General features: G+C 35.6%; 2 protein-coding genes and 1 pseudogene across 3 annotated transcripts; all 3 read left to right on the forward strand.

Moving 5' to 3' along the window:
* The first annotated feature begins 9,531 nt into the window (after nt 1–9,531).
* LOC148584435 (receptor-like kinase) lies at nt 9,532–11,948 on the forward strand. Its single transcript, XM_088518444.1, has 3 exons — nt 9,532–9,592; nt 10,220–10,285; nt 11,470–11,948. The coding sequence occupies exons 1-3, from the start codon at nt 9,532–9,534 to the stop codon at nt 11,946–11,948; spliced, it is 606 nt and encodes a 201-aa protein (XP_088374570.1).
* On the forward strand, nt 11,949–12,680 carry LOC148584436 (rust resistance kinase Lr10 pseudogene; annotated as a pseudogene).
* A 2,735-nt stretch (nt 12,681–15,415) lies between these two features.
* Nucleotides 15,416–21,748, forward strand: LOC132185299 (LEAF RUST 10 DISEASE-RESISTANCE LOCUS RECEPTOR-LIKE PROTEIN KINASE-like 2.1). 2 transcript variants are annotated; one of them, XM_088518219.1, is made up of 4 exons: nt 15,416–16,215; nt 17,014–17,045; nt 18,885–18,890; nt 20,673–21,748. In XM_088518219.1, exons 1-4 carry the CDS (start codon nt 15,416–15,418, stop codon nt 21,746–21,748), a joined length of 1,914 nt encoding a protein of 637 aa, XP_088374345.1. The 2 variants fall into 2 exon arrangements, with proteins under 2 accessions (XP_088374345.1, XP_088374346.1); XM_088518220.1 differs by lacking the exon at nt 17,014–17,045 and adding an exon at nt 17,739–17,763 and having other exon boundaries at nt 15,416–16,199; nt 18,865–18,890.
* Nucleotides 21,749–23,738: the final 1,990 nt, after the last annotated feature.

Here is a 23,738-nt window from a genome sequence, read left to right on the forward strand (position 1 = left end):
GATTTTATAAGAAAATTTTGGTTAAATCCAAGGGGAATGAATAACTCTTTTAATATGTACGTGTTAATAAATTGCAAAAGTCTAACTTTTTCTAAATTTAGGATATTTAATTATGCTCTCGATGTTAAAAGTCTAGGATAAAACACAATCTTGGGTGATGGAGACACCAAAATTAACTCTAGAAATGAATTGTCTAGTAGAAATTGGCATCTTAAGCAACATGAATAGCCACTTGGATAATTCCACTGGATAAGCTTTTAGTTTTCAGCTATATGATCGTTTGATCATTATCAACAATTTTGTCGTGATTTCAAAGCATTAATGAAGATGAAAAAGACAAATACAAGGGAATCTCTATTTAATTTATATAAAGTTATATAACTTGTTATACAAGATTTGGTCATCAATCTGAAATCAAGACAAACAGCCACTAGCTACTATGAAACGTGAAGTAAGGGGCGCCGCCCCTTATTTGTATTTTTATTTGGTCTTCAGTCTGTTTCCCACACAAAATTTAAAAATTACCCAAACATATATAAACCGATTTAATACAATTTTGGATAATATTAAGCTTATCCAGTGGAATTGTGTACAATTTAATACAAATATTAAATACACATTTACTTATATTCTAATACTACTTAATACAATTTTTTTTTTTTTTTAATTAGTACCATATAATTTAATGTTTTTAAATAGCTTATTAATTGGACAATGGATATTAAACCTATAAATAATAACATAGTCCATATAATATTAGTTATACTATACTCTTAAATCTTAATTAGTTAATTGTACACACATTAAACCGATTATTATTATTATTATTATTATTATTATTATGGTATGCAGCTGAATATGAGCCACGTCAGCTTACCTGCTTCCATTTTGGTAAGAATCTAAAGATGATGAGACCTTTGAAAACATAAAGGCTGTAATGATCGAAGGATGAAAAAGGTCACATCGTTAATCAAATAAGGCATTTGAAAAGTATATAGAAATTGATAATAAAATAAAATAAAAATAAGGAAAAGAGAGATAACACAAATTATAAAAATAAGGAAAAGAGAGAGAACACAAATTTTAAGTGGTTCCGTCTAAACTTATATTTTCATTTTGGCATTGTGTGATTTGAGTATATGATTTTATTTATAGAGCTTTAAGGTGATTTTAAATACAAAACAAATCACTTAAATTAAAAATAATTAATCACAAATCAAATTCACATTAATTAACAAAATTTTTATTCTTATCAAAAGGTAGGATGCCCAAATAAGAGGGACTGTGAGAGCTGGCAGCACCATTCACAAATAAAAAATGTTGGACTTATAAAATATTTTATAAAATAGTATGGCACAATATAATTAATTTTTTTAAAATTTAAATATATTTTCTTTTTAATCATGTTTAAGAATTATTTTATAAGCATAACATTTCTCTTTGAGAGCACCTACTATCAGGTCCTAGTGTAAACTAACCATATTACAGCATCCAATCAACATGTGACACATCATCATTTCAAGAAAAATGCAACAAATTAAAGTGAGATAAAAAAACACCAAATCAAAATGGAAACCGAACAACACCCCATATCCAACGAGACTCATCTGGCCAAATTGGCCAGACCCACGATGTGGGTTGCGAGACTCATGCCATGGGTCTCGCTAGACCCATGCCGTGGGTCTAATTGACTGGGTCTCGCTAGCTATGTATTCTCTCTTTGGCTATGACCTGATTCTAATGCCCCAAAATCCAATTTTAATGCTTCAAAATCTGTTTCTACTACCTCAAAACTCAATTTTGATTCAAAACTAAAATCTAAAGGTAGAAGGTTAGCCCTTTAGGGATTTTATTACCCTAAAGGCCAAAAAATGTGACTCACAGCGCCGGAGAAGGTGACTCACGGTACTAGAGAGGCCAGGGTGAGGGTCAGGGCAAACCCACTGAGTCTGGCGAGTGGGTCTGGTGGTTGGGTCTTGTCGGCTCTCTGGCCAGCTGGGTCTAGCAGTAATTTTAGTATTCTTTTTCTTTCTCTTTGAGTTCAAATCTAGTGTAATTGGTTATAGGTTATTTTTGTGCATCTTTTATGCTTTTGCTTATGTGTCCGTTGTTGATTGGAGGTTGTAAACAATAGGTTTTAAGGCTCATCCTATATAAATTAAACTCTTTCTCTTTATCTTTATAGGATTAATGAGCATGAAGAGTGGTTTATCAGCAGATATCATTACTTTAAATTTTTTTTCCGACATATAAAAGAAAAAGAAAAAGAACATGAGCGTGAGTAGAGTCGGTCAAACTCCAGAACCAAAACACAAGTAATACTTTTGTAGTGAATAGAACTACTTGGCATTTTCCTCTTAGTGCTTCCACCCAATTTAACACCTTTGTTTGCTTCCTCTGCTCGCCTTTGCTTCTTCCTTCCATCCACCCAAATGGATATCCAAAACTTCTTCACGTCCCAAAAACGTTCCCATATATGCATTTTGTTCATCATCTTCACCAACTTAGCCAAGCGCGCTCTATCCGTTAACCAAAAATTCCAAGACTGCGCTCCTCGTGCTTGTGGAAATGGCCCAAACATAAGCTACCCCTTTTGGATACTTGATGAACAGGAATCTTTCTGTGGCTACCCCAGCTTTCGTATTACCTGCAACGAGCAAAACCCAGTTCTCAAAATTTCCCATGATGAATATATCGTTAAAGATATCTTTTACTCCAACCATTCACTTCTCGTGGCCAATGCCGCCGCTTATAGGGACGCATGCCCTACTCCTTTGCATAACGTTAGCCTTGATCGAACCCTATTTAATCTTAGTATGTATCGTAGTAATTTCTCCATCTTCTACAACTGCACTTCACCGCCTCAATACCCCACATATGGGTTAGACTGTGCTAGCAATGGTACGACCCTTCATTCTTTAGCTGTTTTCCATGAGAAAGCATTGGAGGTTAACTATCCGTGGCAAAAAGGTGCCAGTCCTTGGTTGATGTGCCAGTGGATATGCTTTTTGGTGTCAACTTGACAAGCTTGTCGCAAATAAATTATGCTGAAATTTTAAAGATGGGTTTCTTGTTGAATTGGAGTGCGCCTAATTGCAGCAATTGTGAAAGAAGTGGTGGACGCTGTGGCTTCGATAATGGTGAATTTGTTTGTTTTTGCCAAGACCGGGCTCATCACAACACCTGCGATGATGGTAATTCTGTAGGAAATTTCCTTATCATCATTTGATATTTTCTTCAAATTTTCCTTCTTTTTCTTTCTGGGCATAATTTTTAGGCAAACTATAGTGAGCACAATTTTCTCTATGGCCTTTCCATGATAGAAAGCTCAATCTTAGCAGTTTTTAATCGGGCTACCGTCAGATCGTTTTGGCCCTTTATGGCTCTCAATGAATTATACATGAATAGCATCTTCGATTAGTTGTTTGATCTGAACTTTTGAATGACCGACTGGTTGAAGTCTTAATATCTGCGTTCAGTCAAGTCAATGGGTGCCAATTGACTTTACTATTGCGTTTGAGTAATGCTATAAGTCTTTTTAGAGTTCTTTTAGAGTCATCCAAATGTGATGTGGCTTTTAAAATCACTAATAGATCAAAAGTCAATAAATCACATATCAAATTCAATGGTAATTTTAAAAGCCACATCACATTTAAAATGACTTTAGGACGATTTTAGAAAAACTTATAGTATTACTCATTGCCTTTTTTGTTTCGGTTTTGTTGCCGGGTGCCAACTCGATTATGGTTGTAATAAGATCTCTTGTAAGATTTTTCCCGTTATTGAATACGAAAAAAAAAGAAAAAGAAAAAAGTCATTGGATGCCAGTTAAGTCTAGTCTCCACAAAGAAAAGGTTTCAGCTTGGAAGACTATTTGCAGCATTAAGTCTACGGCTAAACAAGAATCAATTCTTTTTCTTTGTGGGCTCGTTTCTGTTTACCGTCGTCTTTCATTGCTAATGTTTGAAATGAAAACTCGTATGACTTAGGATTGTTCTTACCTCAAGCTAGGAACCAACTTTTAAAGGTGCAACAATATAGTTTTGCTCATGTAGATGGCTCTTAGAACATGCTTTACGAGGTACGATTTTGAATATCACAAAAGGCTTTGACTTTCCTTACTAGACACCAAATATTAATTTTCAGATGAGATAATCAAATGTCCGATCTAACACCAACAATTAAAACTTGCAAACGATGAGCAAAATGGCATTTATCCCAAATGAATCTTATAAAGTTATTCATGTTCAAGTAATGCATTTCCTTCGGTTGATAAAAAGCATCCTTTTCTTTCCACCAATACATTTTCATTTTGCTCAATAAATGTCTAATGCTGGGAAGATATCGCTAGCATCTGCCAGACATAGTCTCTGAGGTGAGCAACAATCTTGATGTTGCAACCTGGACATAAAGCGCACTAGAAGGGGATAGTTGGGGATGGGCTAGATCTTAGGTTCCAATCTAACCAAAAACAAGGAACACTTTTGTCTTCACTTGCTTTAGCTGATTTCGATTCAGTTCCTTTTTGGTTATTAGGAATATAGCTAACTTTCTTATTATGAATCTCTATCAGATATATGTGGATTTATCTTCACAGATCTTTGTTAAATTAATACTGTTGAGATTTCAAAGCACGTCAATTTGGCTCTGTTCGTCTTTCACTTAAATGTTTTATTATTTCAACAAAAACTAATATTCTTTACAGCTTCAAATGCAGGGAGTCGAAGCTCCAAAGTAATGATAATAGTACTAGGTAAGATACTTCTTCAATCTAATTTCTTGTTGATATTAACGTTAAGATGCTTGCTTGAACAGAATTATGTGAAGCATTCGATCTGGAGGTCAATATGTTTTAATTTTTAATAGCAATTCCCCCCTTTCATGCAAATATGCAATGATTTAAGGTTCTGCTATCAGTTTTGGTAATCGCTCCATTCGCTCCAATTTTTTTTTTTTCCTTCTAGAGGATGTGTTTGAGTCTATGGAATCCATTGGAAACTTCTAAAATTTTCGTCAATTATTCAAATTTGTTGCATGAGAAAACAAAATCCTTTATACTTAATTTTCTCAGAAAAAAAAAAAAAAAAACTAGAGAAAGTAAGAGGTTCTGCTTTATGAAAAATCAAATAAATGGTCAATAGAGAGAGGTGAAACTTAATGCATTGCGTTCACTTGAGTTTCTTCTATCTCACTGTTTCTTTTTATATTCTTTTCTCTTCTTTGGCTTTCATTTCTTCTAATCTTTTCACTTTTAGTTAGTTCTATCATCTTTTATCTCACTCTTTTTTTTTTTTCTTCTTTTTTTTTCACATTTTTTTTTATATATTTTTATAAAAATAATATATGCTCTCATACATTCACATCCCTGCTATTGGATAATGTTGGTTTAGTTAGTTTTTTAGTTTCGATTGCGTATCATCGATCATAGTGTAAAGTTATATTGTTCTAAGCTTAATCTATCAATTTATATCTTGAATTTAGTATAATTAATAAGTTTATTGTAAAGTATATTTATACTGTTGACAAGTATTTTTCTGATCTTAAAATGTTAAGGAGCTCCTCAAAAATTTGTTGTTAATAAAAGACAAAATATTATATTAATTTCAATTGAAGAATTAATAACTAAACAACCAATCTTTGTAGCAAAATTAGAAGACAATAAAAAAAAAAACAAATTGTGATAGTAAAATTCATAATGATCCTCAAATATGTAATACAACAATTTCTAATGGAGAACACAAACAAGAATTAGAAAAAGATAATTAAAGAAAGTGTAGATTTTACTGAACTATCAAAATTTATTTTTACAAATATTCATGATCCAGGTCAATGGAAAATATTTATATAAAATTAAGAGATCTATTAATATAAACATATCCAATTGAAAATAGTGATCTAAATTTTCTTAAAGATGAAAAATAGACATTTTTATATGACATTACATTCGAAAATTATCAAATGAGGAAAAAGTGTGATAGAAGATGGCTAGTGTATTAGAAAGGTTTAGATAATTAAAGTGTATTGTTTTTGCTGTAAATTATTTATTCAAAGTTTTGCATGGGACAATTAATTAATGAAGGAGATAGAGACTAAAAAAATCTTACTTGTAAGCTTAAAGTCAAGCAATATCTAATGAACATATTACTAACATGAATAATAGGATTTATTTAGAAATGAGACTGTTAAAAATAAAAAAAGAGAGAATTGATACAAATATTCAGGAAAAATTAACCATGAGAAAAATTATTGGAAAGTGGAGCAGAAACTACATTTACCTCTCAAACTAACACCCATATTACAATGTCCCCCTCCCCTTAACTTGAAAAAGTTGCAATTGACCCCTCAAACCACCTAGCCTTTTTGCATAGACTCCCATCATTAGGATTTTCTCTTAACTTGGACGGTAAATGCGTCACGTGACGTAAAATTTTCATTATGCCTTTAAATTAAATTAATTAAACTACTGTTTGATGTGGTCTACTTGTCATAGAAAAAGTTGTTCATTTTTTTAATTTCTATTTCTTAATTTTTGAGTCACATATGACTCATTTTTCGTTAGATTTAACGAAAAAACATAACATAGAGGGTTAATTAAAGGGACTAGGGAGTTAGGAGGAATGCAATTTTTTTTATTTATTTATTTTTGTGTGGGGGGGGGGGGGGGGGGGGGGGGGCGCCGTGGGTTTGACAATCGCAATTTGATTCTAAGTTCCAGGGAGTTAAGTCTAGTTTCCCTAACAAATATTATTGAGAATTATCGTTGTCATGAAGAATCTTGCTACAAGTAGCCTAACATTTAAAGGGAAGAATGAGAAGATGTATATATTAAGATAATGATAAAACTATGTATACGGGTCATAACATGTTCAAGTACAATTATAAAAAAAAATTGATCCAAAATTTTAAGAGCATGTTCAAGTATTTAACACCATGAAATTCTTAATCATTATAAAGGAAATAATATAAAAAATAAATTAATACAGATCTTAGCCTATGAAATTAAAACTACAATTAGTAAAAAATGTAAACATATTTTTCAGTTATACTTGACTGTGCTTTTGATGCAAATCATATGAACAAATTGTTAAGTATGACTTGAATTAAAAGTCATGGTTGGACCCAATGATTTGTCTCCTTCTTCAAGTAGGAGAGGTTTTTTGGTTCAACCGGTTTGCTCCTTTACATGTGGGTTTTGGAGTCCTTCTCCTATGTGTAATTGGACTCCTTGTTTGACTTATAGTAGAAGTCCTAAACCAACATGTAAAAGGAGAGTTAAAGCTTCTATATAAGGAACAAAGCACAAGGTAAATTTGTGTGTGTGCCAAAAACGTGAAGCACCAAAGTGAGGAGAAAAAAGAGAGAATTTGAGAGGAGGTACAAGGGCAGCAAGGGTGTTTTCTTCTTGGTGGTTTTTGGAGGAGCCAAAAACAAATGATTAGAAGAAAAAGGGTGTTGCAGAGTGAGAGAAGAAAATAGAGATCAGTCGCCATCCGTTCCAGCAAAAGAAGAGTTTGTACATCTATCTTTTGTATTCTATTTTGGGAATAATCTTTCTTGTGTGATAGTGAGATTTGGGTGTATTGGGGCTTTGGGATCTGAGTGATTTTCTCTCTACTACTTTTGTACTCCATCTTTTGATAGTGAATTTTCTCCGGGTCGTCTCCGCCAGTGGATGTAGGCTTGTTAAGCCGAACCACTTAAATCTTTGTGTCGTGTGTGATTTGATTGCCTAATCTTTGTTATTCCGCATTCTTCTTATTTTTCGCATCTCACGGGTCTTGGGAAATAGGATTAATTTCCTAACAACTGGTATCAGAGCTGTTGGTTCAAGTGGGAGCGATGGCAGGTGAAGAAGGAAAGATGGGAATCGAGAAATTCGACGGCAAAGATTTTGGATTTTGGAAGGTACAAATTGAAGATATTCTTTATGGGAAGGATCTTCATCAACCTCTATTGGAAGAACAACCCGACGACATGGATGATAGTGAGTGGGCTCTTCTTGATCGTAAAGCCCTAGCAGTTATCAGGTTATCATTGTCAAAATCAGTTGCGCACAACGTTGTAAAGGAGAAGACCGCAGCAGGTCTAATGAAGGCTTTGTCAAGCATGTATGAGAAGCCGTCAGCTAACAACAAGGTGCATCTGATGAAGAAATTGTTCAACTTAAAGATGGCGGAAGGAGCTTCGGTGGCACATCATCTCAATGAGTTCAACACCATCACAAATCAATTGTCCTCGGTGGAAATTAATTTTGATGATGAGGTTCGCGCGTTGATCGTCTTGGCATCTTTGCCAAATAGCTGGGAAGCAGTGAGGATGGCTGTGAGTAACTCTGTAGGAAAGAGTAAACTGAGCTATGAAGACGTCAGAGATTTGATTCTCAGTGAAGAGGTTCGCAGAAGAGATGCGGGTGAAGCCTCTTGTTCTGGTGCTGCTTTAAACCTCGAGACTCGGGGCAGAGGACAAGACAGAAACTCTGGTCAAGGTAGATCAAATTCCAGAAAAGGGAGAAGCAAATCTAGATTCAGACAACAACCTGAGTGTTGGAACTGTGGCAAGACTGGTCACTACAAGAAGAATTGCAGGGAACTGCGGAAGGAGACTGAGAACGATTATGCAAACGTAGTGACAGAAGAAGTATATGATGCCCTACTTCTTTCAGTTGACAGTCCCCTTGATTCTTGGGTCTTAGACTCAGGAGTATCTTTTCATACGACAGCAATCCGTGAAAATCTCGAGAACTATATTGGTGGAGATTTCGGGAAGGTGTATTTGGCTGACGGAACGGCGCTGGATGTTGTGGGCTTAGGCGATGTTCGCATTAGAGTTCACAGTGACTCGGTATGGAAGCTACAGAAGGTCAGGCATGTTCCAGAGCTGAAAAAGAATCTGATTTCAGTGGGACAGCTTGATGAGGAAGGGCATTCAATTCATTTCCACGGTGGAAAGTGGAAGGTCAGCAAGGGAGTCAGGATTTTGGCTCGTGGTCATAAGACGGGTACTCTCTATATGACCATGACCAGCAAGGATACAGATGCTGTTGTAGATACGACTGCTGACTCAAAACTATGGCACCTAAGGCTTGGGCACATGAGCGAGAAAGGGATGAAGGTACTTATGTCAAAAGGGAAACTACAGGGGTTAAAGTCAGTTGAGTCTGATTTGTGTGAAGACTGCATCCTAGGGAAGCAGAAGAAGGTGAGTTTCGCGGAAGTTGACAAAGCACCTAAGCTTGGAAAGCTGGAGCTGGTACACACGGATTTGTGGGGTCCCGCACCAGTGGCATCTCTTGGAGGTTCGCGGTATTACATCACATTTATTGATGACTCAAGCAGGAAGGTATGGGTTTATTTCTTGAAAAGTAAATCTGATGTATTTGAGACTTTTAAGAAATGGAAGGCCATGGTTGAAATTGAAACGGGCTTGAAGCTCAAGCGTTTGAGATCAGACAATGGAGGAGAATACGAAGACAGGGGGTTTAAACAGTTTTGCGCAGTGAATGGGATTAGAATGGAGAAAACTATCCCGGGAATGCCGCAGCAGAATGGCGTGGCTAAGTGCATGAACAGAACTCTCAATGAGCGTGCTAGGAGTATGAGATTGCATGCTGGATTACCAAAGACTTTCTGGGCTGATGCAGTGAGCACTGCTGCATACCTGATAAATAGGGGGTCTTCCGTTCCCCTAAGCCATAGACTACCGGAAGAAGTCTGGAGTGGAAAAGAGGTAAATCTTTCACATCTGAAAGTTTTTGGTTGTGCTTCGTATGTCCATGTTGAGTCTGATGCTATGAGTAAACTAGATGGTAAATCTAGTAAGTGTTTCTTCATTGGATATGGAGATGAGGCCTTTGGTTATCGATTTTGGGATGATCAAAATCGGAAGATCATTAGAAGTCGGAATGTGACTTTTAATGAGTGTGCTATGTATAAGGATAGGTCAAGTGCAGAACCTGATGTTACAGAGCGGGAACCAAAGAAGTCTGAGTTTGTTAACTTAGATGATCTTTCTGAAAGTACAGTGCAGAAAGAGAAACAATTCGTGGAGGTGGAGCTTAATGAACAGTGTTCACTCACGGATGAATATGATGGCAGAGAATCTTCAAGAGACTTACAGCACAAGGAAGAGTCTTATTCTTTAGCAAGAGGCAAAGAGAAATTTGATCGAAAAGCAACAAAGAGGTATGGCTTTGAGGATACAGTTTCTTTTGCTCTAACAGCTTGTAGTGGAGATTCATCGTCTGTTCAGAATGGTACGCCGAAAGAGGTGGAGTCACTACGAAATGGTAAAGCTTGGGAATCGGTAGAATTACCCAAGGGAAAGAAGGCTAAATGGTGCAGATGGGTCTACAAGAAGAAAGAGTCATCAGATAAAGCTGTACGGTCGACGGGACAGATAGGGAGGCATAGTGTTATGTCTAAATCAGGTCCTATGCTCAAGTTCAAGAGGCGCTTGGACTTGAGGGACACTTGAAGAGTGTGATTGCCCTTAGGGGCTGAGGCGGAGACAATCGGACGAGACACGTTTTGGTAGACTTGATGGGATTCAAGTCAAGGTGGAGATTGTTAAGTATGACTTGAATTAAAAGTCATGGTTGGACCCAATGATTTGTCTCCTTCTTCAAGTAGGAGAGGTTTTTTGGTTCAACCGGTTTGCTCCTTTACATGTGGGTTTTGGAGTCCTTCTCCTATGTGTAATTGGACTCCTTGTTTGACTTATAGTAGAAGTCCTAAACCAACATGTAAAAGGAGAGTTAAAGCTTCTATATAAGGAACAAAGCACAAGGTAAATTTGTGTGTGTGCCAAAAACGTGAAGCACCAAAGTGAGGAGAAAAAAGAGAGAATTTGAGAGGAGGTACAAGGGCAGCAAGGGTGTTTTCTTCTTGGTGGTTTTTGGAGGAGCTAAAAACAAGTGATTAGAAGAAAAAGGGTGTTGCAGAGTGAGAGAAGAAAATAGAGATCAGCCGCCATCCGTTCCAGCAAAAGAAGAGTTTGTACATCTATCTTTTGTATTCTATTTTGGGAATAATCTTTCTTGTGTGATAGTGAGATTTGGGTGTATTGGGGCTTTGGGATCTGAGTGATTTTCTCTCTACTACTTTTGTACTCCATCTTTTGATAGTGAATTTTCTCCGGGTCGTCTCCGCCAGTGGATGTAGGCTTGTTAAGCCGAACCACTTAAATCTTTGTGTCGTGTGTGATTTGATTGCCTAATCTTTGTTATTCCGCATTCTTCTTATTTTTAGCATCTCACGGGTCTTGGGAAATAGGATTAATTTCCTAACACAAATAACTCTAATATTGTGATATTTAAAATTTTTAGAAGTAGACTTGTGATGACTTAGAGAAAGTACTAGCTATATTTGCATATCACTCGAAAATGACTAGTCAACTTAAAATTAGAGCTTCCTAAAATTACTTTAGTTTATGCACCATTTAATTTCATAATTTTCTACTATTTGATTATAGTTGCTTTATCGGCTGGAATTGGAGTTTTGATGGTTACAATATGCTGCTTCAAGAGAAAGCTCTCATCAAGAAAAATTATTTGTTTTTGGAAGAAGGAAAGTCAAAACCACAAGAGTGTCGAGGCCTTTTTAAGGAACAATGGACCTCTTGCTATTAGAAGATTCAGTTATTCAAATATCAAGAAAATGGCCAACTTCTTCAAAGATAAATTAGGCGAAGGGGGCTTTGGTGGTGTCTACAAGGGAAAGCTACAAGATGGTTCTCTTGTGGCAGTGAAGGTTTTGAAAGAATCCAAAGGTAATGGAGAGGAATTCATTAACGACGTTGCAAGCATTAGTAGGACGTCTCATGTCAACATTGTCACTCTTATGGGCTTTTGTTTTGAGGGTCCTAAAAGAGCTCTTATCTATGAGTTTATGCCTAATGAATCACTTGAGAAATTCATATACAAAAAAAATTCCTCCAAGGCTGATTGTTGATTAGAATGGAAAACTACATACAAGATTGCACTTGGCATTGCTCATGGACTAGATTACTTACATAAAGGTTGCAACACACGAATCTTGCATTTTGACATAAAACCTCACAACATTCTTTTAGATGAGAATTTCTGTCCAAAAATTTATGATTTTGGCCTTGCAAAAATATGCGCTAAAGAAGAGAGTATCATATCCATGTTGGGTGCAAGAGGAACCGCAGGATATGTAGCACCAGAACTTATTTGTAGAAATATTGGGAGGGTCTCTCACAAGTCAGATGTTTATAGCTATGGAATGATGGTTTTAGAAATGGTTGGGGGGAGAAAGAATATTGATATTGGGGTTGATCATACTAGTGAATTATATTTTCCACATTGGATTTACAAGCGTCTTGAACTAGATGAAGAACTGGGATTGGAGGGCCTTATGAAGGAAGATGACAAAGAAATTGCAAGGAAATTGATAATAGTGAGTTTGTGGTGTATACAGACTGACCCTTTAAACCGACCACCAATGAGTGAAGTCGTGAATATGTTGAAAGGAAGCCTCGATTCCTTACATATCCCACCCAAGCCGTTCTTGTCTTCCCCGCCAAGGTCACCCGCATATCAATCAACTACAATGGAATCATCATTCATGGATCATTCTTAAATGTTGAAAGAGAAATCTTAGTGCTAGATAATAACCGAGAATTTTCATGAATTGTATCAATTATTAGCTTGTTAATTCGAACACCAAACTTTAGCTTGTTATAAAATTGAAACTTTCCTAAACTATGCCATAATATCTTCTGTCGTATCCTTCCTCATGAATTTACAGTGAATATTGAAGCTTAGCTTAACTATAGGAACTCAATACAAAGTGGCGAAAAATTACAGGCAAAGTGTAAGGTTTGCTGCTTTGTGAATTGATAAGAATGCATAGGATATTGAAGTTACAATGAAGACTTTGCTTGGAACATAGCATATCTTCTTCTTTATTTTAATTTTAATTTTTCAGTATCTCATGGTCTATTTATGATAGAAGAAGAACAAAAACTTGTACACAATTTAACTTTATTGGAACATTAATTAAATAATTAAATATATTATTTTTTATCAGTTTAAACTTTTTAGATATGGATAAGTAGTAATATATCATGATACTATAGCAGTGATCTCAAATCTTGACTTTCCATTTTACCTCATTTGAATAAAAATATTTTAATCATGTTTAATATAATTGATGATTTAGCACTCAGTGGCATATTGTCAATAATTAATTTTTTAGAATTTGCAATAAACACATAATTGATGTTCCAGAATCATACTCAAAATAACACCAAGAATCCTACCTAATATTTCTAATTCAATGTTTTTTTATTACCATTATTATATTAGTAGTATTATCATTAGCTCTCACTGAAAATCAGTGTTAGGGTTTTCTCACTTTGTTGTACCTTATGGCACTTAGAGAAGAAGAGAGTTTTCTTTGTCAATTTTTTTTATTTTATTTTTTTCTCTTTTATGTGAGAGTGAGATTAGAGTATATTGGAGCTTTAGGTTTTGAGTGTTTTTCTTCCGGTTATCTTTGTACTCTATCTTTTGATAGTAAATTTCCTTCCGGTCGTCTTTGCGAGTGGATATAGACTTTTAAGCTGAACCATTTAAATCTCAGTGTCTTGTGTGATTGATCTATCTTCTATTCTGCTCTTTTCTACTTCTTTTGGATCCTGTATTTTAATTTTGTGCACAACAGGTTTTATATAGGTTAATTTGGTGTCAAAACTAAGTCCGGTGTAAGTCTTAATTTTATTTATTTATTTATTAAGTTTAAGTTGGTACTTAGATTTGAAATCAGAAAATTGAACAATGCTGAGAAATAGGACTGGTCATTTGGTGGGCGTCCCAACGAGATATGTTGCACGAGATGAAGTTTCAAGAGCTAAGCCACTTGGTTGGAATAGGCTTAACAAGCCTACTAATTCAATAGGCGGAAACGGCCAAGAGTAAGTAAATCAACTTGGGGATCAAACCTTCCAGATTCTCTGTGGTGAGAAAAAATAGCTAAATTTCGAAATAAATGGTAATTTTGAAAAGTCGAAAGATGGGAAGAAAGACCAGGACAGAAAATGAAGCATTTACCATAAAATAATTACCAATTTCATTGTGGCCCAAATTTAGGGCCCCTCTTCATTTTTTATAAAATTAATGGAATTTTGCCTCCTCTTTGTATTTAGGTGGTTATTTAGAAGTCAAGTAACTACTCACAAAAAAACGCTAGTCACATTTGTGCTGTCAATCCAAAAGACTAGTTAATTTGGAGCTCTTTTAAAATTATTTATAAAACTCAGTTTCACCTAGTAAATAAGTAATGTGGAACTTAGTACTAATAACTATCTTTATAAACTACACACTTTATGTGTGATACTTCTCATCATCTTACCAATGCGGGACTGAACTGTTACAAACTCTCTCCTTAAACCTCTGACGTCCTTGTCAGAACCATATCATGTAGTGTTCCAGTACCACATATTATTATGTGGATTTGATATCATTTTTAATATAGTAATAACGTATATGTGGCTAGTACTTTTTTTGAATTGTTATGCAAATAATCTCTAGATTTTTGTTTCCATAAACTTTCTTCCATTTTTCTCATTTTCTTGAAGGACAAGTTTGAGGGAGTCTTCTCTCAATTAAGGAGTAGGAACTTGCCTTTTAATATTTTGTAACTTTGTGAGGAAAAACTCTTCCTGATCTTTGATTTTTCCATCTCCTTTGGACATGCCTAGACTTGACTTGTCAAATGGATCCTTCTCAGTAACCAACCACAAGATTTGCCCCGAGACTTTTGAAGATTCTCCTCCGCAGTACGACTATTTTTTTTTTTTTTATATGTCAGCATAAAGAGAAAAAAAATAAAGGTAGGGGATAGATTTGAACTAGTAATTTTTATTTTATGAATGGTCTTTAATCGATTGAGCTATCATTTAGAGATCTTCTCTCACAACTGATGTTGTCTTTTGAGGGTAAATTAATTTTTTTAGACTTGACTCGGACTAACTTCATTTAATAAATGACAGAATTTATTTTATAAATTGTTGTTTAATTCAGTTTTTTATAAGTGTTATGTGTAACGTACATATAAAACCCACATTTATTCTAACATGTGCTTTTCATATCTCTAAAAACGCATAACATTTTAGAAACTGAATTAAAGAAATTCTTACAATCTACTGAGTAGAAAATTTGTATCCTTTAATAAATGAGCGGAGACTGGTACAAATTTATTTACGAAGTCTGATGCGAGAATTCTAACAGCCATACCTTTCTCCGTCAAAGTTCAAACAAATATTCAACCTGTTAATAGTTTGTGTGACTAAACCCGCCCATCTATCACCAGTCAACATTATGCTTATGCAAGACTACCTCCGAACCCATCTCTCACCTCATCATTCTTTAATTTTCTGAGTGATTTTTGAAACAATGGATTTCAATCTCTCTCTTTCTTCCATCCTCATCGTCATCCTATGCCTCTCCTTCTTTACAATACTACCACCATCTTACTGCAACGAAGATGATCCTTTTGTGGTCTGCAACCGTAACTATGCCTGTGGAGGCGTCAACATTCCGTTCCCTTTCTGGGGAGGTACCCGACCTGATTATTGCGGTGATGAAGGCCACGAGCTCAGGTGCGTCAACAACGAATATCCAGTTCTGGGATTTGAAGCACTGGACTTCCGCGTGCTAAACATCAACACATCTTCTCGAAGCTTTACCATTGCAAGGTCGGACCTGTGGGATGGCCCTTGTGCTCCAAAGCTCCGAAATACCACTTTGAATTTAACTTTGTTTGATTACCGTTCGAACGTTCAGAACATAACTATATTATACGGCTGCCCTGTTCTTCAAGACATCCCAAATAGATTTAATTGCAGCCAAGGAGTCAGTGATGGGAAAATTAATATTTCTTATTACTTGTTAGACGAATCCCCCCCCTCGAGCGTCCAATTACATGAACAACTTGTAAGGGATTGCGACAGCAGTATCAATGTTCCGATTCTCCGGAGTAGCGCTAGTGCTCTTCTTGAAGACCCTCAGGGTGGAGCCCCGGCAATTCAACAAGCAATGGATAAAGGTTTTGAGGTGGAATACAACAATAGATTCGATAATCTCTGTAGGGGGTGTAAGGAAACTGGTGGGGTATGCGGTTCTAACTCCACGCGGGCGTTTGTCTGCTTTTGCCGTGATCAAGTGCAAACCTTTACATGTCCAAAACAGGGTATGTGTGCTCTGTTCTCTTCTCACTTTCTTAGTTGGATTGTTTTTTTTTTTTTTTTCCTAATGCTCATATGAATAGAACTTAACAAAGAAATCACGTACAGGAGAATTGCGTGACAGCTGCAATCTGATTTTATCTTTTCAGTTGAACTGTTTGCTATTTTCCAAACTAAATTTCCACGAACTAATGAGGCTAGTTTAGAATTACTGCTCCTCTTCCTTACCCTTAAGTTTGAAAAGTTCAATTGGCCGGTCAACACCATAACTTGTCAACAGTCAAAATAGTGGAAAACGATAGGAATGTTCAAGCCAATCTCCTCTTTTTTTTTTTTTTTTTTTTTTTCTTTTTTTTCTTTTGGTTGAACTAGATCTAGTGCGGACAACACTAAAATATGTGCATGAGTGCTAAACCATTAATGAAGCTGATCATGATCTGGTTCCATGAGCTTGAGGGAAGTGATCGAGTGTGATGCGAGCTATGTTAGGCAAGTGAGCTCGACTTGTCGGAGGATGCTAGATGAAGGAAGCTACTGATAAGGTGGTCAAACGGTTGTTAGAGACAATGGCTAGTGATTGTCGGAGGCGGTGGTCGATCCGCTGCTGGAGGATGTCGTTGGAGGGCCACTAGAGTAGCTTGCTAGAAGCTTAAGCTAATAGGAGTAGGTAAATTTAATCACTTAATCTTAGGAGTGGGTATCAGTTCAGTTCGGTTGGATAGAGCCATTTATAGTTTAGTTAACTGAAATTGTCGGTTAAATCAGTTAATTCACCAATTACATTTTGATATGGATTTATTTTGAAAGTTTCGGTGAAATAAAAATTTCAGTTAAAATCGGTTCAGTTAATTAGTTAACCGTGGGCTTTTTTAATTGGGCCAAAAATTGATTGGTTTGGGCTAAAATAACTTATCAAACCAAACAAATTTTGTATGGGCCCATTAATTAACACAATAAGAGTCCACCATACATATGTTCTAATAAATTGGTCCTAGAATCCACCAACTAATATGTTCTAATAAAAAAATCTAGCTAATGCCCTCGTAATCATCATTCTACTAAAAAAATATTTATTATCGGTTAATTCGTTTAACCGACAAAAATTATTTATACCGATTAACAAAACCGAACCAATGTCCGTATAAAAATCCTTAACCGATTACCAACCGACTTCTAGTGGTAGGCGGTTAATGTTGGTTTAGTCGCAATTGGTAGGCGGTTCATGTTGGTTCAGTCGCAGTTGGTAGGCAGTAAACAATTAATCTGCCCACCCTTAATCTTTAACACTCCCCCTTATGTGTGGGCTCAAATTCTCTATTAATAGATGAGGTCCAAAACGTAAAATATTTAATTAAATAGAGTGTAAATAACGGAGTCAAGGTTCGATTACAGGACCTTTGGCTCTGATACCATGTTAAAACACCACTTGTTCTAAAAGATTAAGTTAATAGAAATAGATAAATTTAATCACTTAATCTTTAACATGCTGGAAGCGGTGGCTAGAATGTCAGAGGGTTGCTGAAAATGGAAAGGTAGCGACGGTGGAAGGTTGGTAAAGCTTTGCCAGAGAAAGGCGAAGGGCGGCTGACAACTGTTTGGATAGTAGCCGGCCGGTGGAGGTTATTTTTGGCAAGCGTGATGGATTGGACCATAAAGGAATGGGCCTGGCTGGCTTGTGTTGACCCATGGACCGGGTTGACTAGTTTCGAACCGGGTAGTGAAATAGTTCGGATTGATCTGAAGGCCCTATGGATTGAGTTGAATTGGTGGCCTAAGTCACAAACTAGACCAAAGCGAACATATGAACCAACTAATGAACTCATTAATCCAACTAATGAACCTTGATGGGCATCTAAAACATAACAAGCAATGCATTAGAAAATCACAATGAACTTATTAGAATAGGTTGAAGGAAATTTCTTCCAAACTACTTTGGAGGAAATATGTGTCCCCACCTAATATCTATGTCATGTCATTAAGCGCCCAGTCATTTATAGAAAAAAAAAAAAAAAAAAAAAAAACAAAAACAAAAACAAAACAAAAGACCATCTTCTTCATAATCCTAATCTTCTAGATTTGTAGTGTTAGAAGAAAAAACGTTAACACACTGCGATAGACATTGACGTGTTAAATGAAACACATTTGATAATAAAATAAAATAAAAATAAAAAATAAAAAATCATTAATTTTGACACTCAAGTGATAGAGGGACCAATTTAAAACTTGGGCAAAACTGGAGGACCTTCTTCTTGAAATTGAAAACCCAAGCACTAAATTCAAATTAGATAAAAACTTAGGGACTAAATTAAATATGATTTTTTCCTATATAATATTTGGGAAATTAGGACTTTAATTTTTTTCTTTTTTTTTTTCTTTTCTTTTTAACAAGTTGACTTTTGAATTTTGTTGCCAACACTTTACTATTTATGATCACCCTTTAATATAGTCATGAGTATAATTTTTTTTTTTTCTTTTTTTCATCTTATGTCAAACTATCACTTGAATACAAAAAGGTGACTCCATTACCAAGAATGGTTAAAATGAATGAAATTTAGTGTTTTGCTTCTTAAATTTGGGTTTGTTCATCTGTCACTTAAATGTTTTATTATTTCAACTAAAACTAATATTCTTTACCACTTCAGATGCAGGGAGTCGCAGCTTCAAAGTACTAATAATAGTATTAGGTAAGATACTTCTTCAATCTAATTTCTTATTGATATTAACATTGAGATATTGCTTGCTTGAACAACCTACAAGAAGTATTTTGGTAGGAGGAGGTCTATCTTTGTTAGAATATAAATTAAATGATTAAATTAACAATTTTCTATCAGCTTAACATTTTAGGATAGAGGAATGCTATACTTTCCAAAAGCTTTCTCTAAATGATGTGTCACAATCCCATGAAATGATGATATATTTCCCAAAATAATAGATTATATAGGATTGTGATACATCATTTGGGGAGAAAATTTTGAGAAATGTAGCATTTCTCTTTGGGATACGCGGTGATCTAAGATGGTATCAAACCAAAGATTCTCTGTCATTTAACTCTCATTTCAATTAAATATTTCATGTGTTGGGCCTCACAAATTGATGGGGAGGGGAGTTTCATAATATAAATTAATTATTTCCTAGCAACATAAGCTTTTGAGATAAGTGGTGATTTATAGTAATTCTAAATACTCAACTCTCATCTCACTTGGTTGATGTGGCAGTGCCGATTATCCTTTGATTTTTTCTTTTGGCCTTTTTTAATAAAAGTTTATCCAAAAGCTGATGTGTATTACCCTTGAATTAGAGTAGTAGGGGAGTCAAATATGAAGCATTACTCGGTGGTTAAACATCTTCACCACAATGAAATTCTTGTTCATTATCGTGAACATAACATACAAAATAAACTAACACAGATATTCATATATGAAATTAAGAATGCAACTATTAATTTTCTACAAACTAGGTTGTAGGAATTCTTAAAACCCAACTTCTAAAAATGTGACGTGTCCCTTTGCAAGCAAGAAGCACATATTTTTTTAATAGCACATTCTTAAAGGACACATCTCATTTTTCAAAGGTTGGGTTTCCTACAGCTCGGTTTGAAATAAATTTGTGTCCAGACAGTATTTAAAACAACCAAAGAAAAGCGATAATTACATTTGCGTTATCACTCTAAAATGACTAGTGAGGTTACAATTAGAATTTCTTAGAATCACCTATAAAGCTCAATTTCACATAGTAAGAAACCGATATGGAATTTTGCACCCATAAACACATTAATAGTTCACCAACTAAATGTTGGCAATTCATCTTCCCAATTTGGTTCTAAGTTTGTGATGTACAAGATGACACATCAAGAAAAATGATGTTTTAATGAACTTATAAATGCAATTAAAACAATACATGAACTTGATGTTAATGACATAAGAGGATAATTATATGATAATTGATCTAATATGAGGAGAATATAACAAGATATACAAAAGATGCTTTAGATATAAGAATTTTCATTATCTTTCTTTTATAACTTAGGTTTTGTGCGAGATGAAAGTCTCATGCATGGTTTTGAATGAGAGAAAAAGTAAGGAATCCTCTTTTCGAATTTGACTCTCCCACTCGAGTCATTATTTTTCTTTATTTTACTTCAAAAGTAGCTGCTTCAACTTCAATTGCTTGAATTTTCGGTATTCCTTTTTATTTCTAATCAAACAAATGGCATCTTCTTATGGAAATTCTAGCTGTTCTTATTAGGATATTTGGGAATCTCATTGCTGGTTTAGTTTTTTTAGATTTTATTTTGCTTAGGGTATTGGATGCTAGGTAATCCTTCTCATTTTCTTATTCATTTTTAGTTTGGTGCAACGTCAATAAAATGCAATTTTATTAAGGTTTAGAAACCCCTCAATAGCTTGTTTAAATTACCTTCGTTTATGTACCAAATAATTTCATAACTTTTTTTTCTTTGATTACAGTCACTTTATTTGCTGGAATTGGAGTTCTGATGGTTACATTATGCTACTTCAAGAGAAAGTTCTTGTCCAATAAAATTATTTATTTTTGGAAAAAGGAAAGTCAAACCCATAAGAGTGTCGAGGCCTTTCTGAGGAACAATGGACCTCTTCCCATTAAAAGATACAGTTACTCTGATATCAAGAAAATGACCAACTTCTTTAGAGATAAATTAGGCGAAGGGGGCTTTGGTGGTGTTCATAAGGGGAAGTTACAAGATGGTTGTCTTGTGGCTGTGAAGCTTTTGAAAGAATCAAGAAGTAATGGAGATGAATTCATTAATGAGGTTGCAAGCATTAGTAGGACCTCTCATGTCAACATAGTCACTCTTATCGGCTTTTGCTTTGAGGGTTCTAAAAGAGCTCTCATCTACGAGTTTATGCCTAACGGATCTCTCGAGAAGTTTATATACAAAGAAAATCGCTCCAAGGCTGATTGTCCCTTAGAATGGGAGACTATATATAAGATTGCACTTGGCATTGCTCGTGGACTAGAGTACTTACATAGAGGTTGCAATACAAGAATCTTGCATTTCGACATAAAACCTCATAACATTCTTTTGGATGAGAACTTTTGTCCAAAAATTTCTGATTTTGGCCTTGCAAAAATATGCCCTAAAGAAGTGAGTATCATATCCATGTTGGATGCAAGAGGAACTATAGGATATGCAGCTCCAGAACTAACTTGTAGAAATATTGGAAAGGTCTCTCACAAGTCAGATGTTTATAGCTATGGAATGATGGTTTTAGAAATGGTTGGGGGAAGAAAGAATATTGATACCGAGGTTGATCGTACTAGGGAATTATTTTTTCCACATTGGATTTACAAGCGTCTTGAATTAGATGAAGAACTAGGATTACATGGCCTTATGAATGAAGAGCATCATGAAAGTGCAAGGAAGATGATAATAGTGAGTTTGTGGTGCATACAAATTGACCCCTCAAACCGACCACCGATGAGTAGAGTTGTGGATATGTTGAAAGGAAGCCTTGATTCCTTACAAATCCCACCCAAACCTTTTGTGTCTTCCCCAACATGATCACTAGTAGATCGTTTGACTACAATGCAAGGAGTCATCACCTATGATTCTTTAATGTACTACAATCCTTTTTTTTTTTTTTAAAGAACTGTAAATGCATCTTTTCTTTAAAGGGAAACCTTAATGTTGGTTAATAACCGAAGATCTTCAAGAATTGTATCAATTATTTGCTAGTCAATGCGCATTACTATTAAAGACAACTAAATTTTATTGCCTAGACTATGTCATAATATCTGTTGTTATACGAGTTTATATGAGTTTAGCTTGTAAGCTCGAGTCATTTAATATACAATGTGGTTTATTTATAACCCTAGAACCGAGTAATGGTACATACCCATCTCTTATCCCACTTTCATACCACTAAGCTATTGTGGAGATGTCCATCAACCATTTGATCAGTCTTCATTAAAAAAGGAAAAAATCACGACTTGATGAGCATTGCCACATCAAACTAGTAGTATGGGAATGGGATGTAAGATTAGTATTAAGAATTACTCCCTTAGCACCGATTGATGGTCAAAAATAAAATTGCAGTTGACTGACTACCGAAGTCTTATGGTTTAATTGGTTAACTAGACCATATTTTTGGATCTCGATTGACTCATATTTGGACCCATCATATTAGTGGCCTATTTGGCCCTTCTGGGTTTTATGGAATTTGGTTCTACTAGTTTGTGGGCCACAATAATCATGGTACATGCTATATAGACATCTTAAAAAAGTTCGGTCTGCCAGTTGGGCAGCCACCCTTTTGGGGGTGGCTTGGGAGCCATGGTGTGTCCCAACGACCACCTTAGCCTATGCTGGTGACCGAGCGGCACCTCTAGCCACCTCTGAATGGAACTGTTGCTGATCATCTTCATGGTGAATACGCAAGATCTGGTGCACTTCAATGGCCAACTCGAATGAAGATTGCCTTAGAGGCCGCAAGTGCTTTGACATCTCTCCATGCTTCCGATATTATCCACCATGATGTGAACACAAACAATATTCTTCTTGACTACAATTTTTGTGTGAAAGTCACTGGTTTTGGACTCTTTTGCCTTTTTCCACAAGGGACTCCTGGTTATATCGATCCAGAGTATTACGAATGCTACCAACTTACAAGAAAGAGTGATGTCTTTAGCTTCGAGTTAGTCTTTATCGGGCTTATATCATCCATGTCTGCTATTGACAGCACAAGGCATCGACAGGAAATAAATTTGTCCAACATGGCTATCAACCAGATTCAAAACCACACATTGGACGAGCTTGTAAATGAGTCCCTTGGATTTCAATCTGACTACAAGGTGCGGAGAATGATTACTGCCGTGGTAAAGTTGGCATTTTAGTGTCTGCAATATGTTAGAGACATGAGACCATCTACAGTGGAAGTGTTGGAAGCTCTGCAGGATATACAAAATAAGGACTACACTTGTTAGAGCAGTTTTTGGTACTGCCTGACTGGCGCAAAATAATAAGAGAGTCAAAAGGTCCCCGACCTTGGCTGGGATACTCTGATGCTTAAGTTAGCATGTTTGTCCAGAGTGAGAATAGAGTAATGAGCATAAATTTTGGGAAGATGTATCAACTCCTTTACTTGATGTGTTGCATCCTCTTCATAAGGTTTAGGTAACTCCTTTTTGTTGTTCCACGTTCATCTCATGGTTGAGAGATAGTGTAAGGTGTTTGAAAGATAATGATCTCTCCACATTTAGGAAGTAGTGGAGAGATAATCTCCTAAAATCTGGAGTAGCTTAATCATTGTAGAATTCTATGTAGTTGTATTTTATCTAAGTAAGATTGTTTGGGTGAAACCCATTGTGGATTTTCTCCACAACAGTTACTCCCGATTTCTATGGCTGAATTGTACAACTAGTCGGGCATCGGTAATCTTCTGTGTACTCATGATGAAGTTACCCTTGTGCCTAATACCGAAGGTGAAGTGTCAGCCGTCAAGTGCTTGTTGGGACCACGATTGTTGGGGTTCCTAGTATGTGGCATAGGTCTT

The sequence above is a fragment of the Corylus avellana genome, chromosome 7 (assembly GCF_965113065.1).
Source record: "Corylus avellana chromosome 7, dhCorAvel1.hap1.2, whole genome shotgun sequence".
Taxonomy (NCBI): domain Eukaryota; kingdom Viridiplantae; phylum Streptophyta; class Magnoliopsida; order Fagales; family Betulaceae; genus Corylus; species Corylus avellana.